The sequence below is a fragment of the Aedes aegypti genome, chromosome 2, assembly GCF_002204515.2.
Source record: "Aedes aegypti strain LVP_AGWG chromosome 2, AaegL5.0 Primary Assembly, whole genome shotgun sequence".
In the NCBI taxonomy this organism is placed as follows: Eukaryota; Metazoa; Arthropoda; class Insecta; order Diptera; family Culicidae; genus Aedes; species Aedes aegypti.
This window is the reverse complement of record NC_035108.1, coordinates 65,104,943-65,131,828: the sequence shown is the minus strand read 5'-3', so window position 1 is coordinate 65,131,828 and position 26,886 is coordinate 65,104,943. Positions and strand designations below refer to the sequence as shown.

At 37.7% G+C, this 26,886-nt stretch overlaps 2 protein-coding genes across 5 annotated transcripts in view; both read left to right on the top strand.

Moving 5' to 3' along the window:
* Nucleotides 1–26,886, top strand: part of LOC5566352 (neurexin-4) — a 79,377-nt gene that overhangs the window by 13,500 nt on the left and 38,991 nt on the right. For all 4 annotated transcript variants that reach the window (XM_021841078.1, XM_021841076.1, XM_021841077.1 and 1 more), the window contains exon 2: nucleotides 8,275–8,394. In XM_021841078.1, coding sequence (XP_021696770.1) covers nucleotides 8,275–8,394 — 120 coding nt within the window. The remainder of the gene's footprint in view (nucleotides 1–8,274; nucleotides 8,395–26,886) is intronic.
* Nucleotides 24,437–25,563, top strand: LOC5578957 (L-aminoadipate-semialdehyde dehydrogenase-phosphopantetheinyl transferase). Its single transcript, XM_001664086.2, has one exon. It carries the CDS (start codon nucleotides 24,645–24,647, stop codon nucleotides 25,521–25,523), a length of 879 nt encoding a protein of 292 aa, XP_001664136.2. The 5' UTR covers nucleotides 24,437–24,644; the 3' UTR covers nucleotides 25,524–25,563.

The following is a 26,886-nucleotide window of genomic DNA, read 5'->3' as shown; positions in this document are numbered from 1 at the left end:
TGTATCTTTGAAAAGTAACAAAATTGTTCTGCAATCGATGTCGATTGAACTTCCACCTACTGAAACCCAATATTCTGCACATCCATTTACAAGGGCAAATAGGCAATTTGTTGACAAATCACAGTCCTAAAACAGTGCGTTTTCACGAAAATCGGATATGCCCTACCCTAGCACCGGAAAATACATCCGCCGAAAAGGCGCCAACACTTCTTAATATGATCCATGCGGGCATATGCCTACTCTGGATCGTCCTTTTTTATTTTGTTTCACACGTGGTTGCGTTAGAAGCATTAGCGACCAAAGCGCGGGCGGCCAAGCGATGCGATTAAATGGGATCAAATTTCACCAGCACGCGCGAACGCCGTATGGTTCATGTTTGTCTTCTGACAAATTTTGAGCTATAACCTAAAGCAACAACCGGAACCAGCAGATTTCGGCAGCAAAGACCGAGATTTACGTATCGGCCAATGACGTTCGAAAGAAGTGCGGGTGCGATTTTGAACGGTGCACTTTAAACGGTTTTAAATTTGAAATGCCAATTATAAACGTTCTTGACCGGAGCATTATGGCTTCCTTAGAGGCGAGTTTTTCGGAAAACATTTCGAGCGTGAAATGAGTATCAAGTCATCCCTTTTGAAAATGATGCTCGCTTACAACTAGATGAAACCAATAACCAGGGGGAGGAATCATCAGCACAGGAAAATTGACTTTTAATAGCCTGGTCATTCGTGTCGATGAATTTCCTCTTTCATGGCTGCTGTCACTTTTGTTAAAATAATGTGATTGTTTATCTGTCCCATCAGCAACTGCAACGACAGTGCACTAGTGAGGTTTCAATGAACAACCGTTCTGAAATCAATTTCTAATCACATGGGAAAGATTTACGAGCGGCAAACTGAATGGACACCCTTAACTCTCTGTTTGCATTCATTATCGATTTTGTTTACGAGCTCGGAAAACGGTAGGCACACTGGAAATGAGGGAAAAAGCCAATAAAAATCACAATATTTTCGGATCTGTCGTCCCCTCCTTGCCTTGCTGTTGCTTTGTGTCGGCTTACTTTGTCGAGTACCGCCGAACCCTCTGCATTTCTGCTGTAGGATCCGGTCCGGTGCGGCCCATTTTGCCTGGAAGCGGTTGCCCTATCCAAGGGCCAGTTAGGCGGAAGAAAGTAACAATTCGCATGTATGTATTTAATCGCTACGGTGAGGGATTTATCAAAGGCAATTGCAGTATCCTACTAAACCCTCCTTAAGAGGTTCCCAATGTTCAGTGCATATTGAGGCGGTGAATTCAACCCACTCCACTGTCGATTTCATGCGCTTTTTGAACAGCCTCCAAACCGTTGATTTTAGCGATATAGAGTATGTTCGGACTTCGGAGAAGTTTCTCGGTACCTATACTGAAGCGCATCTTTCGATGCAAAATGTTTAGTGATTAAACCACCTAGCAGTGAGGTAGAAACACTATTGTTTTATAACGTTCGGGTAGACATAGGCAGAGTTGTAGAAGTAGCAATTTGAAACAACCAATGTTGCTGAACAACGATCGGAAACGCGAGGCACGATGAATTTTCGTAGGCATCAAAACAGAATCTGCGAATAAACACAAACAACCGTTCGGGCGCTTCATTCGTTCGTGTTTCGTTTTCGGATCGCTGTTTCTCCCGACGCTATCATCGGGTGATTTTCCATCGCTTGGTAATGTGAACGGTACGATCCACGCCGCCTGCTCTTCGCGAAGAACAGAAAAATATTCATTTCGATCATCTTCATGTGGGCTTGCAACAATCACGCTAAATTTGCACCGCTCAAAAATGAGTGCCGAGCGCACAAAATTGGCCTCTTTTCGTGCAGCACAGATTCTGTACAAAGGGGCTGTACACAATTTTGTGCAAACGGTGGTAAACAAAACTGAATGAGTGAATTGCGCACAGAGGAGGAACGCTTGGAATGCGGAATTCGTTTCCATTTTTGTTTTGCTTCTGAAAACAAAAATAAAACATTCCAATTTTAAAGATTTTCAGAGATTTTTTTCATTTGAATAGCCGAAGCGGAAGCAAATGGGGAAAAAACTTTCGCATTTGCGACCACCTTCCGGCTTTTCGCTAGAAAACATCTCAGAAAACTCCCCATCTTACCAACGGCCAGCTGTTTGCTGCCACGCGGGATATCATTGACAGTTCCCTTTCCATCGATCTCGGACAGCCGAAGGCGAAAACGTCGGCAACTCACAGAATTAGTGCGACCTACTCAAAATTTTCACTCAGTCAGCCAGTTCTGCATTGGTTGCCTCATTCTGTGTAGTTTTAACACATGCGCTGCGTGGAGCTGGCTTAGCGTGGAGTGTTTGCTTGACTTTACGAGAAGAAGCAACCTTGCAATGAATCACGAGAATGAACAGCACGTGGATAAATGAATCCTACGAGGAGAAAGGCTTCGCGAACCACTTATCGGTGTGTTCATTTTGCTTCTTCGACGTTGCATCCGTTCGCTTTTTGCGATGCTCTTCGTGACGCAAAAATGAAAAATGAATTTTGGCGAATGTTGGATCGCGAAGATGCGTCGATCATTGTTCACGAAGAAGATCCATCGCAACCCTGGAAACAACTTTGTCGAAGACACGATTTTTCTATCTCTTATACTTTTTGAGATTTTATCATAACTTATTTCCAAGATTTTTGGAATTGTTTTTGTTTCCGACATAGTTGTTCGTCATGCAGAAACACATGTTTTTGCTAAACAATTTATCACGCTAGCTTTTAAAATAACAAAGATATTAATCAATTACAGTGAAGGCTCCTAAACCAGCTTCCGGTGCAAAATGGCGCAGACAACCCTTACAAATTATGAAAATACAATATATTCTCAACCGGCAGTTGATATAAACTTTTGTCTATAAGAGTATTCTCATGCGTTTTTGTTATCAAACAAATAAGCATTATAAAATATAAATCGGTCGATAACTTCTTTATTTTAAGAGATAGAGTTTTGCTATGTTCAGCATAAACAGGTGTTTTAAGATATCTAACAACTTTGTAGAAAACATGAAAAATGTTAAAATTCTTGTAAAAAGTTTCTGACGAATTGAAAAATGCTAAGGTTTCTTCCAAATCATGCAGAAGCTTAAGCTATCGTCCAATCAGCAGCTTTTGAACAGAATGATGGTCCAGATTAATGAAAATTCAATTTTTGCCAATGAACAGTTCGGATTCCGATATGGACTCATCAATTTTTACCGTATAACCAATTTTGTTTGATTCAAAAAAAAATTGTAGGCTTTTCTACTAGTCTTGCTCCTAATTCGACAGTGTTTGGCATGAAGGCTGATTGTAAAATTGAAAATCTTTAATTTAACTTGAACTTTAATATATATTTTTGAGTAGTGGGAACCACTGAGCTGCAACTACCGAATGCGGTTATTACAAATAAGCACGTAGAAACCTTATACACCATCTTTAATTTCCTGGTGTCATTTCTTACGACTAGGTGCACTATATCTCTCCCTTCATAATCGTTGTTCTGCTCGACGCACTCCCGTAGGATTTTGACTTGAGAGCAAATATGATACATTTGGGTGAATGTTTCAAAACCGCATAGCATACAATTGGTTTGGTTCAGCCCTACTTATATTGACACACTTGGGCGTTTTCCACGCGCTCCCTACTCAAATGTTTGACGAGTGGAAAAGTCTGCAGTCTTGGATTGAGTGAGGAACAGTGCGTAAAGTAGGCGATGGAAATGGTTTTAAAATTTTCGATTGCTCAGCTGTCTAACATAGTAGCCGAATGGTAGTTGATGGCGCCTAATGAATGATTTATGTCTTTTTGTTGAGATGTATGGAGGTTGCACAGCACCTGGATTATGAGTGAATGCGCCGTTTTTTATTTTCATTTTTGATGGTAGATTATTACAACAGCTGAAGAGCTTTATGATTGAAAACAAAACAAAGTCCTCCATTTACGGTTTAACGCTAGTATCAGTATTGTTACGTAGTCAAAACAACCCAGTGTTTTTGAAAGAAAACTAAAATATTAGAATTAATACTTTACTTTTTATTCTATTATTAGAATTTTTTTGAAACCTTCCAAGAGATGTGACAAATATTTTCAAGTGATGGACTTGAGTTCAAATAACTAATATATTTTTACTTCAATAGAAGAATAGATGTCTCCTTCATTTGTTATTACAGTCGACTCTCCACATCCCGATGTTCTACATCTCGATATTTCTCCCTATGTCGATGATTTGTTCGGTCCCTTCATTCTGCATACATTTTCACTCTTCATAGCTCCTTATCTCGATATCTCCCTATCTCGATGTGATTTTCATTCCCAATTTCCTCCCCGTATGTCGATATGCCCATTATCGAAGGTTACTAGACTAGATTTTAAGAATACAAAACAATTTGCAAAGACAAAATGACGTTTGTTTGTTTTCAATTTTCCTAGTAACGGAGTGATTTTCAATCTAGTATGCATTAAAAATTTGTTCTATACCTCGATCTCTCTCTCTATCTCGATGGTCCCTTCGATATCGTGTTGTGGAGAGGCGACTGTAATAACAGATCACAGTCTTAAAATACCGTTTTGCCGTCTCAAAATTCAAATGTTCCAAACACTGATCTTCAAATCATGGGTTCTAAAGAAAATCACTCAAATTTGTTCATAGGACAATCCATTCTTTAACATTACAAGTCTTCAACATTAAAAATAAAAAAAAACTTCTGGATCGTTGCTGTTCGGAATATGAGTTATGATCGGAATTTGAGACAAAATGGAACTTACATAAAAGTTATGAAAACTGCAAAATGTCTTGATTTCGAATCTCCGGGAGATGATCACCCTATTCCAATGGGAAGCTTTGAGAACTCTAGCCGAGCAGGAAATGTAAAGTAGGGTAGGTGTACCAGTTTATTTATTTATTTATTGTCGTCAACCATGTTTGTAGACTGTTACAGAGAGTTTCTTATGCCCTAGTTTCTCCAATACATTCAATTACCTAGTTTTCCTTCTTAAGATAATGTGCGGAAGTATTGGTTAAGCTTCGCTTCGGACCAAGTTAAGTCGATTGAATTGTAATGTTTATTATAAGTAGTCATCATTTGGTTCATTGGCCCAAATTTTGCATAATTAGTACGGTGATAGTTGATTGCAAATAGTTCTCGATGGTGTAAACGTCTGGATGGTAAATAAAAGTTTAAATTAGATAATAATTCTGGCGAATCAAATTTATGAGAAACAATATCGTTCATAAATGAAATCATTGCATATTCTTAGTGTTTGAATATCATTCAACATACATCTAGCTTTGTAAGATGGTAATGGAAATCCGGTCCAACCTAATTTGCGAAGAGCATATAATAAAAATTGTTTTTGCACCGACTCTATCCTTTCTTCATGTACTGTTGAAAAATGTGACCAAATTATGCTGCAATATTCAAGTATTGATCTAACATATGCAATAAACAATGTTTTTATTGTGTATGGATCATTGAAGTTATAAGCGAAGCGTTCAATGAAACCTAAAATATTATCAGCTTTATTTATCATAGTGTTATAGTGATAAATGAAAGTCAGTTTTGAATCTAAAATTATGCCTAAGTTTCTGATTCTATTACATTTTGCAACATTTTGATTGCCTAAAGTTATTGTTATATTAGGAATGCTTCTTTTCCTGTTAAAAGATATAAAGTTACATTTTCTTTACATTCAGTTGTAGTAGGCTTTTCTGACACCACGTGTGGGAGATTTGTATTTCATGTTTAAAAGTATGTTGTCCTATGCAGTTTTTATTTCCAAATAAAATTTCATATCGTCAGCATAGAATGTAATTTTGAATGTAGAATCAATGTTGCGTTGATTAAAATCACCGTTATGCACATAGTGGTTCCCTATTTCGCCATACTTGATTACTTTAATGTCCTAAAAATTTGAAAACTTTTGTGTGTTGTAGTAGTTAGATTTAAGATATATCTTGATGTTGAAACATTCAAAAAGATTTAAAATGTGAAAGTTATCAAAATTTCACATATGGCCAAATAGGGAACCACAATGGTCATAACTGGTACACATTCCCTAATCGAAAACTATTTTAGACGTTGTGATATCATCGTATATGATAAATCAACATGGTAATATTCTGATCGAGTTAACAACAATCACAACAAACAATGAGATCAAAATATTGTATGAAAATAAACAGAATAATAACAAATTTTGACGGCATTTTACCAAACTTATTTAGTTATTTGCTAATCAATTATTGAATCTATATTAGTTATTTGTCGTGTTGCGACATTATTTACACAAAACAAAATCAAAATTAATAATCATTTTGATGCTCATGATAGAAAACGAATTCATAATGGTGATATCTGTTATGATATTTTTTTTGATTGAGTCTATTTCAGGAAGTGTCAAGATTAAGTTCTCCAATATTTAACTCTGCCATGAGACAGAATAGCTTTACAGTACAGTTTTGTATGTTTTCGTGGGATAAAAGAAGTTTTCATTTTGTTTAATTATAACCCAACTCTAATGTATCAATAGCATCACGAAAAAAAAAACAATTGAATGAGTTATCAGTGGGATTTTGATTGTTGAAATATTGTATTTGTATTGCCGGTTTGGAAAATATCATCGACTTATGGTACTATCGATTAATGGAACATATTATCTTTGAGAAGCTGGTTGTCATGGTAACCAAGAAATTTGGTTTTCAGTATGAATTGTAATGTAGCTCATCTAGATTAAATCTCGAAATTTTACACATTTTTTCAAAACTAGCAATTTTCCCGTAACGCGGGTAGATCACCTTTTCGAGGTGCGTTACGGGGTAAGATCTACCAAATTGTACTCTTGCTGTATCTGTTCTTGTGAATACTTATAAGTTACGGTCGGAAGAGTATAAGAGAGTAACAAGCCACTAAGACCCGCCTATTTGTTCTAGATGATGAGGAGGTCGAAGTGGAAAAATGGCTCAATCAGCATCTGAGGTTGGTTTCAACGCATGAGACAATTTCTTTCCAAGTTCAAGAGTTTATCTTTCGATATCTAGGAGGGAAACGATTCCGAATCAGTGGAGTAGCAGACCTCTTAACTTCTAAAATAAGCTTTTTGTTTCAAGGAATCTGAATGTCTCATGCGATGAAACCTGTTCACAGTTTCAAAAAACGACTTTGAACCTTATAAGTAGAAGCAATAATTTGATACGCTAGAGTACCGATGTATGGTCAAAATCAGTATCATTCAACCAGCTTAGTGGCCGAAGCTGATTAAGGGGCGCGCTTTTGAGAGTTTAATGGTGACAAACTGTTTTCCCCAAAAGGTATAAATAGCGGTATATTTTTCTAAAGAGGCTCTATGCAAAATGGTAAAGAATGATATTTGTATAAAAAACGACTACTTCATTATTTCTCAATAGACATGCACTAAACAAAGGACACGAGTATACCACAAAAGATCAAAGAAAACTGGTCGCAGTGGTTCATCCCGAACAGAAACAGAAGTCTAGCAATAGGGTCCTAAAGCCCTGTCCCAATTTTAGTGCCAAACGCTTAAGTTGAGGCCAAAAACACATGTTTACTCAATTTTCTAATGTTTTTCGTTGGTTTAAGCCCAAAAAACATTTTTTAGATTTTGTCACATCCTTTGGCTTAAACTCAAATTTTGGGTGTATTTTGTTTTCCGTGTCCCTTACGAAATGTCAGATAGGAACAACCCCAGTGGTCGATCTAAAACCCCTGTGGTGTTTTTGTCGACTAAGCGAACGTCAAATATGATTAAAAGTGTCAAGGTTCATTTATGGACCAAATTTTTAAATTAAAGTTTAAACATGATATAGCCATTATTTGAGCGGGAAAAATTGCTAAAGTAGTTACAGTTACATGCTTTTTCGTGTTATTAAATAAAAACAAGATTTCATTTAAAATTTTAGGACCCAATTGAACAGTGCTGCAAAACTAAATACAATCGACTCTTCATAAGTCATAACTCGATATTGAAGGGACCATCGAGTTACGTTATAGAACACAAAACCAGGGCAACTGCGATCCAAGGGACCATCGAGGTAGCCATGAAAATCAACTTCTACTATGGTTCTCGAACACGATATCGAGATACGTAATATCTAGTAAAGGAGAGTTTACTGTATTACCAAAAAGTTACCATTGAATCAATCCATCACAGACAGACAGCGGAAGCAACAATTTATCCGATGAAACCGAATCCGAGTATTCACCCTTTAATCCTTAACTGTATTTATTTTCCCTCAGAATACTACCAAAAAGACTCCTACTCCGAGTACAACTGCAACGAGCCGCTGTTGGAGACCGCCAAGCTGAGTGCCACTTCGCAGCTGCGGGAACGAGGGCCGGAAAATGCCCGTCTAAATGGTAAGTTTAGCACAGACAAAAAATCCCATCTCAAAACCGTCCTTCACTAATTACTTTGAACTGTTTTTTTTCTCGCCTCGTTCAGTGTGTTTCGTTTTCTCTCACTCGTTTCGTCTCGGCCATCAGATTGGGTTTGGTCGTCTTCTTGTGTCCGAACTTCAAAGTGTCTCTTCCTCGGCAATTTCCCTATTCATTTCCCTCGCCATCATCTGTCCATCTCTCGTGTGCGTGTATGTTTTCCGCGTTCAGCTGTGCCTAAGAAGTGTATCGAAAAGTAGTCGCAAACATTCAAAACAACGAGAATAAAATGCCCATATGTTTACCTTCCTTAGCCGAGTGGTTAGAGTCCGCAACTACAAAGCAAATCCATGCTGAAGGTGTCTGAATTCGATTCCCGGTCGGTCCAGGATCTTTTCGTAATGGAAATTTCTTTGACTTCCCTGGGCATAGAGTATAACCGTACCTGCTACACGATATACGAATGCAAAAATGGCAAATTTGGCAAAACAAGCTTTCATTTAATAACTGTGGAAGTGCTCAAAAGAACACTAAGCTGAGAAGCAGGCTCTGCCCCAGTGAGGACGTTAATGCCAAGAAAAAAAAAAGATATATTCACTTGTTATCATAAATCATGTGCTAGTAATTTGAAAAAAAAAAAAAAAATCATACAGTATGCCGTTTTCCTAAAACATTTAATATTACCACAACATCACTTATAAATACAAGCGACTCTCCAAATCTCGATGTTCTACATCTCGATATCTGTCCCAATGTCGATGATTACTTCGGTCCCTTCATTCTGCATACGATTTCTCTCTCCATATCTCGATATCCTCCTCGGCGCAAGACAAAATGGCACAGGATTCAGAATTGAAAAAGCAGTTTTCTCCTTTTAAAACAACAAATTGATGAAAATAAAAACACATAGCCTTTTTATTTGGCAAATAAAAGAGCTGTGTGTTTTTATTTTCTTTGATTTGTATATTTAAAAAGAGAAAACTGCTTTTTCAGTTTTGACTTTTGCGCCATTTTTACTTGGGCCTTAACTCGATATCTCCATATCCATAGATATTATCTCGATGTGTTCCTGTTGGTTTTTTGTTCCCAATTTTCTCTCCATATGGCGATATGAATACCGGATACCCTCGTTGGTTTGACCACATTTAATCTGACTTTTTAATGTGTACCCCGCTAATTTGCACATCGTTCAGATTAAAAATGGTTCAAACGTCATTCAGCTCATGGAACGGAGTAAAGTGAAATGGAACGCTGTGGAACGGAACGCAGAATCAAAACAAAACAGCCAAAGGGTAACCAGAAGCACGATTTTTTGTTGTTCGTAGGGCGACTATAAGTTCAAATTAAAAATGAACCCCGATGGTTTGCATGAAGTACCGTTGAAATTAGCGGGGGTGTACGGTATTATCAAAGGTTACTAGACCAGATTTAAGTGATTCAGAACAATTTGAAAACTCCAAATGAAGCTTGTTTGTTTATTATTTCCCTAGTAACGAAGTGATTTTCAATCTAGTTTTCATTAAATTAGTGTCGTTTGTCTCGATCTCTCCCTATCTCGATGGTCCCTTCGATATCGAGATGTGGAGAGGCGACTGTACATTGTATGGTATTCTTAATAATGAAATTGTTTACGGGATCAACTCTATATTTCTCAGATTGTTTGAAATGTTTGCGACTACTTTTCGGTACGCTCCTCCACTCGATCTGATGTGTCCATCGCTTACTGTGATGATCGTATTTTCTCTTGGAACAGCACGTGGTCTTGTTTTTCTTCCGATCGAGATCCTCCCTTCATCAGCGCGCGTTCTGTTTTTGTTTATCTCGAACCGATCTTTGCGTGTTTATTTGTGTAGTTCACATTTTGCTTTCGTGCTTGCCTTATTGTGTGTGTTTTTAAGCGCATATTGTATCTATTTCCGATTGTAATTATACCTATTTTTGTTTCGATATTTTGTTTCATTTTTTTCCGTCTTTCCATCACCGCCTATGATTTACGATTTGTTTCCAACCCGCGAAATGTTTTACAACCCAAGGCATCGATGAGGGACAAGATGCATTGCACACGGCTTTCTTCCTCGGTTGGAAGCGATAATTTCGTGTTAGCACTTTCCGCTGAAACTTTGCACTCGCTTCCCCCCTGTAAATACAATGCAATGCACAACAAGTTGGAAGGGTTCTGCAAAACCTGGATTCTACCATGTGACGGGTTAGTGAGTTATGCAAATTAGCGAACGTTTCGGTTTTTATCAACTGCTGAGTGATGTACACCAAATCGATGGTATTCCAGCAAATTTGTACGAGGTTTCTACCGGTCTTCGCGCGGGCACGTGTGATGGTTAGCTGAGGGGGTGGAAAATCTGCCATATGGTCGGTCAGCTCCTTTCACCCATTCTCGTTGTGGGTGGGTTGGTGGGTGAATCTGCAGAACATGACGTGCGGTAGGGTTCAATTACATCAGCGCACTTACCATTCGGTACCATCATTGCAATTGGTTTTGTGTTTTTGCCAAGCTGTTAAACGGTGTTGCTTGTTCCGGTTCTATAGAAAAGGGGTGCAAACTGCATTCATGGCAATTGTGTGCAGTGTGATGAATTGGGTTCCTTGAATGTCGAAAAATGGTTGAGTGCGATTATTTTTGAATAGTAATGTTACCATGCTTTTTTGCAAAGTTTTGGCAAACAGTTGTATTAGTTGTAATTTTAGCTAAAGATAAGCAAATCGTCATTACTTCTGCAGATTTCCTTTTAAATATTGCAATTTCAGAGAAAACTTTCCGTTTTACGGTTCAACGGAAAGCTACCGCAGCTGTCACATCACTGATTTGCACTGGTCAATCATCAGTAGACTTAAATAATACCTTGGATACCGTCTTGATGATTGTTGTTTGTTGGTGTTTTTCATAGCGTTTTCTCTTTCAAGCATACTATGATTGAATTGTTTGCTTCAATGATAAAATGATTTCGAAGCCTGCGGTAGAACTTTGACAGCTGCGGTAGAACTCGGCGGCTACCGCAAAACAGAAAATTTTCTTAACAACCGTAATACATGGTTTAATTTTTGCTGAATTTCAGGGCTTGAAGGCTCTGAGATTTCTTACGTGCCATACAAATTATTTTTAATTTTCATACAAAAAATCTTACCATGGGGGGAGGGCGGAGGAGGGGGGTTTCTGTAGAAAAAACCCCGAAAAATGTCTTACGTAATAAATGGACAGCCCCAAAGTACGGAGATCGAGGAGACAAACTAAAACATAAATGGCAAACTATAATCCACGACTTTCCCTAAGCATTAGCTAAATTGCTAGTAAAGAAATAAGCATTGTTGCTTTTCAAGAAGAACATAATAAAATCATAATCTTCCATGAATAATTAATCTCAAGCAATAATAAAAAAGTAAAATATTCGAAAACGTTAAAGTTTATATTGGAAAGTGCAAAATTGAAAGAAAAAAAAAAAACTGGAAAATTGCACAAAATCCTTGCTAAATGTGTTCTGACTTTTACTCCGCGCGTTGTAACATATCCCAAGTTGCAATGTAAATTTTATACTATTCTTGAAGTGATTTCTATAAACCAGTAATACTTCAAATCTACCTCAACCCAATCATAAATCTCTCATAAGACTTTAGAGACGGTGTTGGAGAGCAACTGTCAAGTATCTCCTAAAACTTGAAATCATGCACTTTTGACAATCTTCAATATTTCAATAAAACTTCCACACATAGTTCTCATGACAAGTTGAACTCACAATATGTTTATCATGTTGATTTGGTTAATTAAATACTTTTCATAATGTTACCTAACTTTAATACAACGAAATAAAAATGAAAACATCTGTCATGATAACTTTCCTTTTTCTCGATACCTACCTGTGTTTTTGATTGTCACGCTTATTACATGAATATAATAGATAATCATTTTCTTTACTATCAGTAAGATTTCGGCAAAGTTATGGGATTCCTGAGATTTCTTAACGGATTCGTGGGTATTTAAGGCAAAATCCCAAGCAGCACAGTTTATTTCAACGAAAGAATAAAAAAAACTAATCACAGTTGATAATAAATCTTCGAGCTGTTTAGTAGAATACCTATAAGTAGATGAAAGAACCGAATTTAGTACTATACCATTTAATTCCACTAGAGTTTGTATTCTTTGACAGATACGCGTATTTCGACCTCAACTGTAAGGCCGTTTTCAGTGTCGTGTACTAGACGATTCACAGTTGTCAATTGTTGAAAATATGGGGGTAATTGTACGACATTTCCCAGAAACCCATTCCCCAGAATGGAAGATTTCCCAAAAATCTATTCCCCAGAAAAAAATGAAAGATACTAGGACTGCTAAAATCCAGGTAAATGAACATCGATAGAATAGAGAACTAATTTTCGACCTAGCATTAGTTCTTGCGCCATCCAGACGATTTTGGCGTATACTTTGCATAAAAATCTGAAAATTGGTACAATTCATGTAGGTCGAAAATGAAAGCTTTTCCTTTACAACAGCATTTAACTAGAATTTATACAAAACAAGTCATATTCCTAATACGATGGTCTATTCCTATATGGAAAATATCAACATGAAAAAAATCTCAAGTTAGTTACACCCCAAATTGGTTCATTGGGAACCCCAGGAGCTACTCTGAAAATTAGAGTGGAATCCGTCAACTCAAACTAAGGAGGGGCTAATCCTTAGAGTTGATGGATTCCGCTCAAATTTTCACAGTAGTTTCTTGGACCTCCAAAAGCAAATTTGGAGAATGGATTTAAAGATTTTTGTAGTCTGATCAATATGGGCCACCCAAGTACACACAGGCTTTTATACTTAGTGCCTTTACGTTTTGTTGCAAATCTTCTAAAGATCTTCATAGAAGAGAAGTGTACTTCTCTTATGTAGGGTAACCAATATATGTTGGACCCCCTGGGCAATTTTCCTGCAAATTTCTCAGTTTAAATTGAAAGACCTATAAAATTCGGTTTAATTATTCTTGATAAGACGAAGACAATAAACCTAGAAAGAAAGATCAATGTTCAAAAGAAGGGATAATATGCTATGAAAGCAACAAAACAAATTACATCAATTTGTTTTGAGAATTTTTTAAAAGAAAGTAGAATAATCCATGAAAACAACAAAGCAATTAATTTTTCCAACAGCTTGTACCAAAGTTAATAATAAAATATTGTATAACGTATGTTAGAAAGGCGTTTTCTGCCTAAGATTTTGATTACTGCTTCAGAGCAAGGATGGGAAAATTCATTCACTCACTTTATTCTTGGCAACTCTGTTCCTTACTTTGACATTTATAATTCATTCATTCACAGTCCCACGATATCTCTACAATTAAACATAACTGGGTATGAGTCCAGATGAATTGACAACAAAATGAACCAGGAAAATGAACGAAAGCAGCAGCTACGAATGAAGAAGATCGTGATTCTTGGCCGAGATTGGATTCACAGGATTTCGTCGAGAACGTTCACACGGGAATGTATTTTAGATCTCTAAATGAATGTGAGATTGCAATCACATATATGGGATCAAGAGTCATTATTTGTCATGTTGAGGAATATGATGTTCGGAAACCGCAGAAGACCGAGTACAGGGCTGGTAGCGACCAGGCAGCAAAATAATAGTGACTTTAGTGAAATGTTACTAAATAGTAACTTCAAAACTATAAACATTATTTCAAACACGGGCATGAAAATACGTTTATTATAGTAATGGATAGTATATTTAAAATGTGATTAATTATAGTAATTTTAAAGACTTCTCTTTTTTTATTTCCGAGCAGGTAAAAAAAGCGTAATAATAGAAAATTCTGATATAGATAGCTAAAAGTGATAACTTCATAGATATAAGCGATTAAAGATCTGGAAATAATATCTAAAATTTACTCTTAGAATAGCATTGGCATATTATATTAAGATTTTGTAAGATGCGAATGCAATTGATGCAATAGGGGCTACATTAGGCTTTTTCGACACATTTTTTCAATTCAGCCTCAGGTCTTATCTAAAATGCCTCAATTCATATCACAAATTTCTACTAAAATCCCAGGAGTTTCTTGACAATTTCAATTTAAAATCTACTCCATATTTTATTCTTTATCATCACCAAAATAGTGACTTTTTGTTGCGAATAATGACTCTGGCCTAAAATAGTGACCAAGTCACTAAAAAGTGACTCACTAAAAGCACTGTGATTATTATACAGGGTAAAAATCATGGAGCCAAAGTGTAGCTTATATATTGCCTCAATGCTTCTTAAATTGTAACTTTAATCCGTTCTCTTCGTACGGTTATTTCATAATACCATCGTTGGGGGTGAGAAAGGATCAAACTGCATATATTATAATAGAATGTTGGATAACACTTGTACTTTGACTCGTTGTATTTTTTCAATTATGAGAATTTGTTGTTGAATTCTTGGGTGCGTTGATATTAGCAGATTAGCAGATTATGAGAATTTGTTGTTGAATTCTTGAATAATACATTTGAAATGTATCACCTCCGAGTGGGTGGCCTTACACAGTGGTCCACCCAGCAGATTTACGCGGAAAGGTGTTTTTCAAGCAAAATTTGAAAACAAAAGATTTTGATACAGTCAACTTTCCATAATTAGATATTAAAGGGACCATCGTCTAAGGGAGGTATCGAGTTACAGAACACAAAACCAGTGCAAATGCGATCCAAGGGACCATCGAGGTAGCTTTTCATGGCTAGCATTTAGTATGTTTATCTAACTTGATATCGAGATACGGAATATTGAGTAAGAGAAAGTTTATACTAATACTATCTTGAAGATTTTGAAGTTATGAAGAACATATTTGTAGTTTTTCATAACTTTGTTAAAATGCAAAACATAAGACCATTTAGACAAAAACTGTCTCCTACAAAAGATTCAGAGTATTGCAGTGTGCGTTTGAAACGCAAATATCAAATGCGGGAACACCAAACGCGGAAAGATTTTTCATAAGGAAGGCGAAGTCAAAATTTGATTTTCTCTGCTAGGTTGGCGGTAATAAAGAACATGGTTGCTTTGATTGCTTTGTGTTACCGCATTTGAAGCCCAGTTAGCCAGGGTTTGCACGTCAAACGCAAACAGCAATACATTAGGGACTGTCGATGTGGTATTTTTTTTTATTTTCAAGGCACCCCACTCTTTTCCCCTAGTGGTTTTTTGTCCGTATAAACATCTTGAAATTTGTATGGGCCAAGTGGTTTATGGACGGCCCCTTAGATGATTTATCGCGTTCCATAAATTCCATATAAGGCATCCACAGTAAATTCTACTTGTTTTTTTATAAAACACAAATGCGATTCTCAAAGCACTTCAAGAAGAACAGTCTGTATGAGATATTTGCAGGCTGAATGTTGTGTAATACCTTGGACAGTTATCTAGTATATCTAGTATTCCATGGTAAAAGTTGTCAAGAAAATTATTCCAAGGTTGACTTGATTGAAGATAATTATCGATATGAAACTACAGTTAACTCTCCCTTACTCGATATTCCGTATCTCGATATCGAGTTAGAGAACCATAGTAAAAGTTGGTTTTCATGGCTAACTCGATGGTCCCTTGGAACGCAGTTGCACTGCTTTTGTGTTCTGTAACTCGATACCTCCCTAACTCGATGGTCCCTTCAATATCGAGTAAGGGAGAGATGACTGTAATTTCATGATAATTGTATCATACAGTGAAACCTCCATGAGTTGACATTGAAGGGACCATGGACTGAAGGAAATATCGAGTCATGGAACAGCAATCCTTTGGAAAGCTGCTTCTAGGGACCATCATAGTAACCATGAAATTTTGTTTTTAGTACGGTTCCATGAGTCGATATAGAGTCATGGAACATCGACTCATGGAGGTATCACTGTGGTACATATACCACCAGTGTGTCATAAGTATAAAACGAGTGAATAAAGAATTATTGAACAAAACAAAAACTGAAACAAACTATCTAACGCTAAGCTGACAAAGGATTACAAGACAGCATTCAAGGAATTGCATAAATCTAGACTAAAAACGAGACAAAGCACGTAAACACTCAATTTTTAAACGGTATGTTTCGACTGAACTACTTTTTTTTTGCTGAAAATTAAAAAGAAAATTGTAAATTTATTTTATTTTTTCATACTTTGAAAATGAATAAAAACGATTCTGGGGATTGTCACATTCTGGGGAATGAATTTCTGGGACTGTTCCATTCTGGGGAATTAATAATAATCCGAATTTTTTCAAGCCCGAACCCGACCAGAACCCGAAAAATTTAAAACTTTCAAACCCGAACCCGACCATCTCTAATAAATAGCAGCTGCGAACGAGAGCCCGATGAAAAACCACATATTTTTCGCTTATTCACCTTGCTGGCGTTATAAACAACCCCGAACATCGTATAGAAATAGTGCCCCCTAGGTTTGGAGCTTGTTTAGATGGCTTTTATCATGCACCCCCCGATCCAATCAGGGCTGTAGAAGTAGACAATGCACAGATTCTCATGATGTTCTGCAGATCATGATTTTTACAGAGAGCGATTAGTGGGAGATACTCTCAATTTTCTCAAAATTCAACCCCTGCAAGTAAGTAATTATCTCTTGAACAACTATTGAAATCATTGGATTTTTTTTTTAAGAAATTGCATCAGAGATTTCGTCAAAACTCCACTCTGATTTTTTTATAGGATTCTTTAAGAAACCCTATAGGAATAATTCCAGGAATTTCAAGAATTTCAAGGTTTCCAAGAATTTTACTGAGGAGACCTCCAAGTAGTTTTTTCCCAAGGATACATTGAGAAATTCCTTCCGGAGTTTCCCCAGTGTTCCTTTGCAAACAACTCCAGGGTTCAAGAATGATTTTAGTTATTGTAAATATTCTTCTTGAAATCTATCTTTTTATCCAAAAACAATTCAAAATTCTAATATCAATGATCTTCCTATTAGTTACCGCTTCAAGATATTTGGGATTGAATTATATTAATATCATAAAACTTAAGGAAATACGCCCGTTTCTAACATTATTCCAGATGCTCCATCAACAATGTTACGTTAATCTCTTCCCACATTAATATCCCATCTACTTTTTCTTTGACATTTAGACGGTTGGATGAACTGTTCGAAAGACACAGGATGATTGTTGGAATATTGTTGAGAATTAATATAAGTATTACCACAGACAAACAGACGTAACACTGGATAAATTTCCATCGCCCACGAATTTAACGATCAGTTTAAAATACAACAGTTGTCAAGTTCACAACCAGAGGCGCGCGCGTCGCTTTCCTTCGTGTTTGACATTTCACACTACCGCCATCTGTTGGACATGTGGCACAAAAAGTTATTTCGTTCAATAAGCTCACTATTGTTTTCATTGCCTCCGTATTTGTCTTGGTTTGTTTGACGGATCATTTTGGAGGGATTGGTGGCGGCTAATAATATTGTTACATAATGTTATTGTTACTTCTCAACAATTCGTTTATTTGTGTAAGTGTCAAAGATAAAGTTGATGGGATATTATTGCGCATTTCATTCACCACTGGACTCCGCAGTTAGTTTTTATAAGTGAGGGAAGGAAAATAAAAATGCGATTCTGCATCTAATCTTGTTGATGTCTTCAGCGCACTCATTCATTATAAATCGTAGAGTAAGTGCGCTGAAGACACCAACAAGATTTGATGCAGGATCGCACTTTTATTTACATTCTCGCACTTATGAAAACTGACTACGCAGTCCAGTGGTGAACAAAATACCCAATAATGTGGGAAGAGATTAACGTAACATTGTTGATGGAGCATCTGGAATAATGCAAGAAACGGGCGTATTTTCTTAAGTTTTATGATATTAATATAATTCAATCCCAAATATCTTGAAGCGGTTACTTATAGAAAGATCATTGATATTAGAATTTTGAATTGTTTTTGATAAAGAATCATATTGCAGCATCAAAACACCTTTTCTATAACCAGAAATTGAATTTTCAGAAATACACCAAAAGTTGCCCTTAGAAAAACTTTTATTTTATATTGCACCATGTTGAAACTGCCCTTAAAGACACTACACGTTAATGCTTCCAGTGGGCTATTTGCCCTTTGAAGGAAGCACCACACTAGACAACGGACTAGCATGCAACGCCCAATGGCACAGTCGGAAAACATTCCTCTCGAAAAGTTTTTCGGCCTGAGGCGGGAATCGAACCCACACTCCTTAGCACGATGGGGCTAAATGCCTCGGTGACACTTACCACACGGCTACGAAGCCCACAAAAAAACATGGGATATTAATGTGGAAAGAGATAAACGTAACATTGTTGGTGGAGCATCTGGAGTAACTTATGAAACGGGCGTATTTTCTTAAGTTTTATGATATTAATATAATTGAATCCTAAATATCTAGAAAACGGCTAGTTTTAGGAAGATCATTGTTATTAGCATTTTGAATTGTTTTTGGGTGAAGAATCATATTACAGCATCAAAACGTCTTTTCTACGGTCAGAAATTGAATTTTCAGAAATGCACCAAAAGTTGCTCTTAGAAAAACTTTTTTATTTTAGATTGCACCATGTTGAAATTGTGCTTAAAACATCTGGTTTTACATTGAAATTTTACAGAAAAAAATTGAAAAAAATCGAAGATACCTATTTTTTGCTATTTGTTCTTCTTCTTCTTCTTTCTGGCGTTACGTCCCCACTGGGACAAAGCCTGCTTCTCAGCTTAGTGTTCTTATGAGCACTTCCACAGTTATTAACTGAGAGCTTACTATGCCAATAACCATTTTTGCATGTGTATATCGTGTGGCAGGTACGAAGATACTTTATGCCCTGGGAAGTCGAGAAAATTTCCAACCCGGAAAGATCCTCGACCGGTGGGATTCGAACCCACGACCCTCAGCTTGGTCTTGCTGAATAGCTGCGCGTTTACCGCTACGGCTATCTGAGCCCCTTGCAATTTGTGTTTTAAGGTTTAATTTCGATTTTTTCATGAAAATAAAAGTATTTTTTTCAGTGTACAGTTAACTCTCCCTTACTCGATATTCTGTATCTCGATATTTCCCCTAACTCGATGGAATGCGCGGTCCCTTCAATATAGCATACTTTGATCCCTCTGTAAGTCAATACCTCTCTAACTCGATGTTCCTTAACTCGATGCGATCTGTTTCAATTTACTATACAAGTTTACCTCTCTAACTCGATATTTCTATGAAAATTTTCAAATATTCTTCAAATGTTAATAAATTTCATAAATTTGATAATTATGATTATAGTGATAGTAAAATGAAGGTTGACATGTCATTTTAGGGTGATCAAAAATTGAATTTTTGAAGACTTAGCTTAGCTTAGCTTAGCTTAGCTTAGACTGACTACACATATCAATGGTTGCTATTCCGTGATTGACCGAAGTCAGTGAAAATGCACAAAGAATCAACTAGAAGATCGGCTGGGATTGGACATAATCTTCATCAGTGTGCATAATTCAGTGCCTCTATTTATACATGGTCAATAACGGCGCCGGCCACGTCCTTGCAGTCAGGTGGGATTGGGGGAAGGAATGTTAGTGTGTAACCTTTGCTATTTGGAGACCGTGTTTGCCTCTGCATCTCCACAAAGGTTACTGGGAGGGATATTTGTTAATGGGGAGGATCGTTGGGTCACAGGATTCACTTTGATAAGCGATTAGACCATGATAAATAATTATTGGTGAGATATAAACATGCTTATATGTAAATATGATATTTTCATTTGATACGAACAATATGTATATAGAGAAAAATTATGCCGACACTTGACGTGACGAACTTTTCAAAGTTTGTTGAATAAAGTGAACCTTTCGCAAGTCTACACTCGTAGTGTCGAACCATTCAAAGTATTTTTAATTACAAAAATGAAGGTAAAAGGAAAAAGGTGTTTGAAAAAATAAGTAGACATAATAGATTTATTAATCAGAGTTTATGTCGACACTCACAGTGACGAACCTTTCATAGTTTGTTGGAAAATCATATTGACGTCTCACCGTTGTAAAGATTAAAGGTGCAGTCAAACTTATTTCATAGATTAGAATAGTAGCATGAAACGAGCTCACCAATTGATCCGTCATCCTTGAGCAGCAACAATCCACTTTCAGCCTCACTCGTTTGCTCGGCTATATAAAAGCACTCAGAGAAAATTGGCGCGCGACCTGAGAGGCAAAACAACTGAAGACTGCTCGGGCTTTCTTGACGCACTGCCCAGGAGCAAGCGTCAACGTCGAAAGAACAAAAAGAACTCCAAAAATTGAATTTTTGAAGACTATGCAAAAAGTGTCACGTAGCTAAATGTACTAAAAATTTACTATTTTTCACATTGAATTTACTATTTTGGATGTACTTTGTCGAAATAATCAAAATTTCAAAAATTGAAAAATTTGTGTTCTGTATGTCGATACCTCCCTAACTCGATGGTCCCTTCAATATCGAGTAAGGGAGAGATGACTGTATATTTTTTTTTACAAAGCCTATTTGATTGTCTACCATCCCTCCTCAGACACTTTTTCTCTATAACAAACGGTTTCCGAGGTACATTTTTTTTAGATGGTGATGCTAAAAGTACTTACGCGCCCTTATCAGAAGTTACTCTTGATTTTAAATGGTCTCTCCACCAGTGGAAAAAACTTATTCTATTATATCGAAACTATGTGCAAAATTCCATTTGAATACAAGGTAGTCGAGTTTCATCGTTTACCGATTTGGCGTGGAACCGCTCAATTGGGAATCCTTTTGGTTTCAATTTTTCCAAGTAGTCCTTCTTGGATTCGTGCAGTTATTTTTTTCAGAAACTTCTCAGCGATTCCATCAGATTAAATTTCAAGAGTTTTCTCTAGTTCTTCGTAGAAGCATTGCAAAGAGATCCTTAAAAAAAACCTTCCAAGAATTTGAGGAATTTTGACAGATTTCCAAAATATATTTTTACCTCGTTTGTTTTTTTCAAATTGTCTTCCACAATTTCTTTTTGAAGTTCTAGGGGAATTTGATCCAAAATTTATCAAAAGATTTTTTCAGTTTTTAATTTATGATGATTGCTAATGATTGAATATTGGATTCTTAAGCCTTAAAAAAATGTTCATTCGAGCATTTTCGGCGTATGCGTAAATTCCACATTCGTGGATTGATTGAGAATTTTAAGCGGTACCTTGAGAGTTTCCCAAAAAACAAATCTGGAAATCCCTAGTGGTATTCACGAGATTACAAACTAATTCATGAAAAATGTCAACAGCATTCGGAGAATCAAGTGGAATAAAATAATTCTTAGTAAAAGCTTTAACCTCCATGGAATACAGGGAGTTTCGTGCGATTCCTAGTGGGATCTTAACGATTTTTAACCAAAAACTTGTGGGTTCTTTAAAATCTCCAAACTGTTCTTGAGATGTTTAGCCGAACTGGAGCTTCCTTGCAGCTTTGGTTGTCTTCCTAGCGGCATTCAGCGTTACCTAGACGAATCAAAACAAGATCCCAACGGAATCTATGTATTTTGGTTGAAAAGGAAATTCCTTATATTAAGGTGGAATCGTAGTGAAATCCAGAGATTTCTGGCCTTATTCAAAGGATTTTCATCGCTCATTTATTCGTGAATAATCTGATCGCTGTGAATTTTAAAATTGCCTTCAAATCCCAAGTTTGCCATAGAGAATTTATGGTAATTTCTCTGGATGCTGTAATGTTACCTTTGCAGTTACCTTTCCTTTGAAAGAGGCTAATAATTTGGATTTTGTCAAATTCCGGTTGATGATTTCGTACAAGATCCTTGGTACATTTTTATTGATGTTTCTCTGGCGGCTTTTAAGTGGATGCTCAGCTCAATTCTTATAAAATTTTTTGGCAGATAAGATCCTTGGTAATTTACTACCGATGTTATAAACCAAAATAAATAAAAATACATTCGAATCGTTATTTCTAGTGAATTTATAAAGATCTAGAAAAAAATGCAATAGCTTGACAAAAATCGTCCAAATAACTATCTTATAGTTGAGCAGGTCACTAGGTATTGAACACAGATACTTTTCGCGTGGCTTTTCTATGTAGCCATGAATACTACCTCAAGGCTAAGATTCGTAATTTCACGCTTTAAATTTTCTTCACTGCAATCACCATTGTTTGGATATGTACTAGCGCTTCACGCTTTACCCATTTATTGCATAGCGGACGGACGGCAACGATTATTCGGGCTGTTGCAGCTATGACCGTTTAAAGGTTTAAAGCTTATCTGCAATGCACCAGCAGCTGACAGCCTCCTAATAACCATTGTTATACGTAGCTGTTGTTGTGATTCATCCAATAAATACATAGTTATGTATTCGGATGATTTGGATTGTATCCAACGAGGCCGACGACAATACGCTTTCCACAGTGCATAAAATTACGTGTCAATCAATATTCTGCTATACTTCTCTATATGCGTTCACACTTGGGAATCTACCGACAGCGGAAAAGCTCTTGTTCGGATTATAGCCTCGTATCATTTCAAGGTGTCGAATGAAATCTGGTACTGATACTTTCATTAGCCTTCCCGATTTCCGTCTGTTTAATGAGGTATTAAAATTATGCAAAGAAGATGAATCTTCTTCCGTGGTTTAGGGTAGTTCCAGTGGCAGTATCCTTCGTAAGATTCCATATGTTTCGAATGCTGACAACCCTATCCAGGTGGAAAACCTCGTTAATAAAATTACCGTTTTTCCTCTGCTTTGCCGTTCGCCTTTTCTGCGTTGTCGGAAACATTCAGCATCTCCGGTACAGCGTATCGTTAGTTGGATACTAAAGGGTGTCCCACACTGAATTGCATCACAAAAAAACGTTGTAGAAAATTACCTAGTTGAAAGATCCTTTTCAAACTTTCAGACAATAAAATATAACCCATTAGCATGTTCATGTTCTTGGGTACAAAAGTGACTCTTCTTCTTCTCCTCACGTCCTCACTGGGACAGAGCCTGCTTCTCAGCTTGAGCACTTCCACAGTTATTAACTGAGAGTTACTTTCCCAAAGTTGCCATTTTCGCATTCGTATATCGTGTGGCAAGTACGATGATACTCTATGCCCAGGGAAGTCAAGGAAATTTCCATTACGAAAAGATCCTGGGACTCCGAAAAGATCCAACTGGGAACCGAACCCAGACACCTGCAGCATGGCTTTGCTTGGTAGCCGCGAACTCTAACCGCTCGGCTCAGGAAGTTCAGAGTTTCGTAGTAATATTTCATCACACGGCTCACCGTTGACTGCACGATTTCGAGTTGTTTCCCGATATCCTGATTAGAGTGTTGAGGACCTTCCATGTGCTTGCACAAAATCAACTCGCAACGTTGATCTTCAGGTGAAGTAAAATTTTCGAAAACTGACAGCGATACAAATACAGTGTAAACAATACACTCTAAACTACTTCTACCCAAATGTTTAAGAGAAAATACCCAATAGGTAATTTTTAGTGATGCAATTCGATGTGGGGCACCCTTTATGGCACGGCGGCAGGTGGGAGTGAACAGAAGTGTGAGAGATATCTGTTTACCACAGCGGATGATTCATGCGCTTGGTACGGCACGGAACGAGAAATAGTGTGCAGGCAGACTATAGTATGCTGCACTACCTTCCGTTGTCGGCCTCCAGCTTAGCTCAGAAGCAGTAAGTAATTGGATTATGTTGACCCGGTCAAATTGACCTTTCGTTCTCTGGTGTACGCTCTTTTCGAACTTCTTTCTATGCGTAACCGAATATGTGGGTTACGTCCGTCACGATGTAAGTAGAACGCATCGGAACCAACTGTTTTCTGCGAGTAATTCTATTTCTATGCGAATTTCTTCGCAACCTATGTGTGGAGAAGGAATCCCACTAGCGTTCGCGGTTTATTTCAACGATTTATGATACTATTTTCTTCGTTCACATGTTTATGTTTTCGCCCGCGTCTCTTCGCTTTCAAAAGTGTTCTCTCTCCGCTCTCACAAGACGCACACTTGTTCAAATGCCGATTCAGTGGTGTGTGTTCAAAACTTCGAGGTTTTTTCGTGATTAGGTTGGTAGCTCCGACCAGCTGTCAAACAGGTTTCGATTCATTATCAGTTCTCACCTCATCATTAGTCGGCGTTTCTTCCAAACGATTTGTATATATTTACAAATTTCCCAGCTGTTTTCTCGTTAACGGGATGTTTACCAACTAATCCTCCGGCGTTGGATTCGGATCGCATCGTAGTTCTTAGCAGTGACTCAAACCACAAACGACGACAGTATGTCCCTACGCAATGGTGGTCATGTACGCTGGGCCTTTGACCTGACCAGCTGGCGACCCTGTTTGACGGATTTGCTGCTGGCAACGTCATGCATCCAGCCGGAGGAGAAGGCCCGGCTGGCGAAATTTGTTTTCCGCGACGACTTCAACGCTTCACTGATCGGGCGATTGATGATGCGACGGTTCGTCCATCTGGCCACCGGGCTGCAGTACGACCAGATCCAGTTCGATCGGGATCTGAAGGGGAAACCGTTCCTGAAGAACGAAGGCTACGTGATCGATTTCAATGTTTCGCATCAGGGTCGCTATTCGGTGCTGGCAGGGCTGGTGACAGCTAGGGATGAGTTGACAGATCGCAGGGCGCCGAAGATTGGCGTTGACGTGATGAAAATCGAGTACAGCGGAGGGAAACCGTTGGGGGAGTTTTTCAGGCTGATGAATCGGAACTTTTCCGATGACGAGTGGCGATACATTAAGGGGCAATCAAGCGAAGCAGAACAGTTGGAAGCATTTATGCGAAATTGGTGTTTGAAGGAGAGTTATGTTAAGAACGTTGGCGTCGGGATTACGGTTGACTTGAGAAAGATAAGTTTCTCTATTGGTAGCAAGGTTTTGGACACCAAAAAGGTTGTCTGTGATAGTACACTGAAGTTGAACGATGAGCTGCTGAAAGATTGGCGTTTCGAAGAATCTCTGATCGATAAAGATCACTGTGTGGCTGTGGCTTTGGAGAACTTCCCGCTGGATGCAGACCTAACGGAGAACTGCTTCGAAGTTATCGGTTTCGACGCACTTATAGAAGGCCATAAGCCACTTTTGGCAATCGATGAAAACTACTGCGATGTTATTATCAATAAGGAATATAAGAGATCTAAATAAAAGATTTATTTACATTGTTGGTACACATTTATTTTCAAAATTGCCTTGTTCATTCGCTTGATGACTGTTATTGATTAAACTACTTATGTAAGCGTGGTTAGGGGTAGACGGGACATTTCGTCCTCACTGGTCCAGAGCCTGCTGCTCAGCTTAGTGTTCGATGAGCACTTTCACACCCAAGTAACCAAGTAACATTAGAAGCTGAAAAATAGTTCATCAAGCTGAAATGAACTCCAGAGTGATTTGTTCAGCTTGTATTCAGCAAAAATGTTTGTAGGGCAGTTATTAGCTTGAGAGCTTTCTTTGCCGGGAATCGAACCCAGACATTTTCAGCATGGCATTAAGGCTAAGTAGCCCGTCATTCGTTTTGGCAACAATGATGATTTTTCAGCTTGCATTTCAAAGTAATAAAACTCAGCCTTGATAGTTTAAATTGACTTGAAAAATTATCACTGTACGCACTGACATGCATAAAGTATGCTGATACTTTTTCAGCTGTGTCAGTGCAAAACCAACTGATATTCTTTGATTTGAAATCGTGGGATGAATTAGCAACAATCATCAACGACGCGTACAAATTTCAATGACGGCCTACTTCGCCTTAATTGCCATTTAAATTAACGTCGCCTTTGTGCCACCTTCAAATCACCACCGAAAATGTAGATAATTTAACAGAACCCTATGTTTTTACCGTAAGTATTGCAAGAAAGACATGCGAGGCTAGATTGATCTATTGACTGTTTAACGATAAACTTGCGACGATCGACGCGCCACCATATTTCATATAACGGAGTGTAGAACTAACTTGGAGGTGATGGTTTTGAGGTTATTTGGCAATTTGGAGGTTCAAATCCACTAGCGATTTTGCGGTGGGATGTTGACGTTTGATCACGAATACTTTTGTAATGGATAATTGAAGGTAGTTTCTGCAAATGCTCGTCGCATCAAAACAAAGGCGCCACTGTCTATGGGATTAACATTGTGACAGCATTGCTGTTCTGTCAAACACACAAGGCTACGGTGGCGCTATATATGCTTTCCATAGCGGCCGTTTTGGTTATTTTAATGATCCATTGAAACCGAACTAGTGCGCATCTTGCCCCGTCTACCCCTACTCATAAACCACTGAAACCTATCGCAGGATTAACAATTCCGAGTCACGAACAGCCATCAAGGAAAACCCGCAGACAATGATTCATATTGAGGCCACACACATTTTATTTTGGCAAACTTCCTCCTAATGGTGGCAAACAAGCATGAGCTTGGATTGTTTGATCTATACTCAAATTACATGCCATCCAGTGCTTCTTGACTGGGTTTTGATGTAGCTAGATGACAGGTGTAAACTTTCAGCACGAGACAA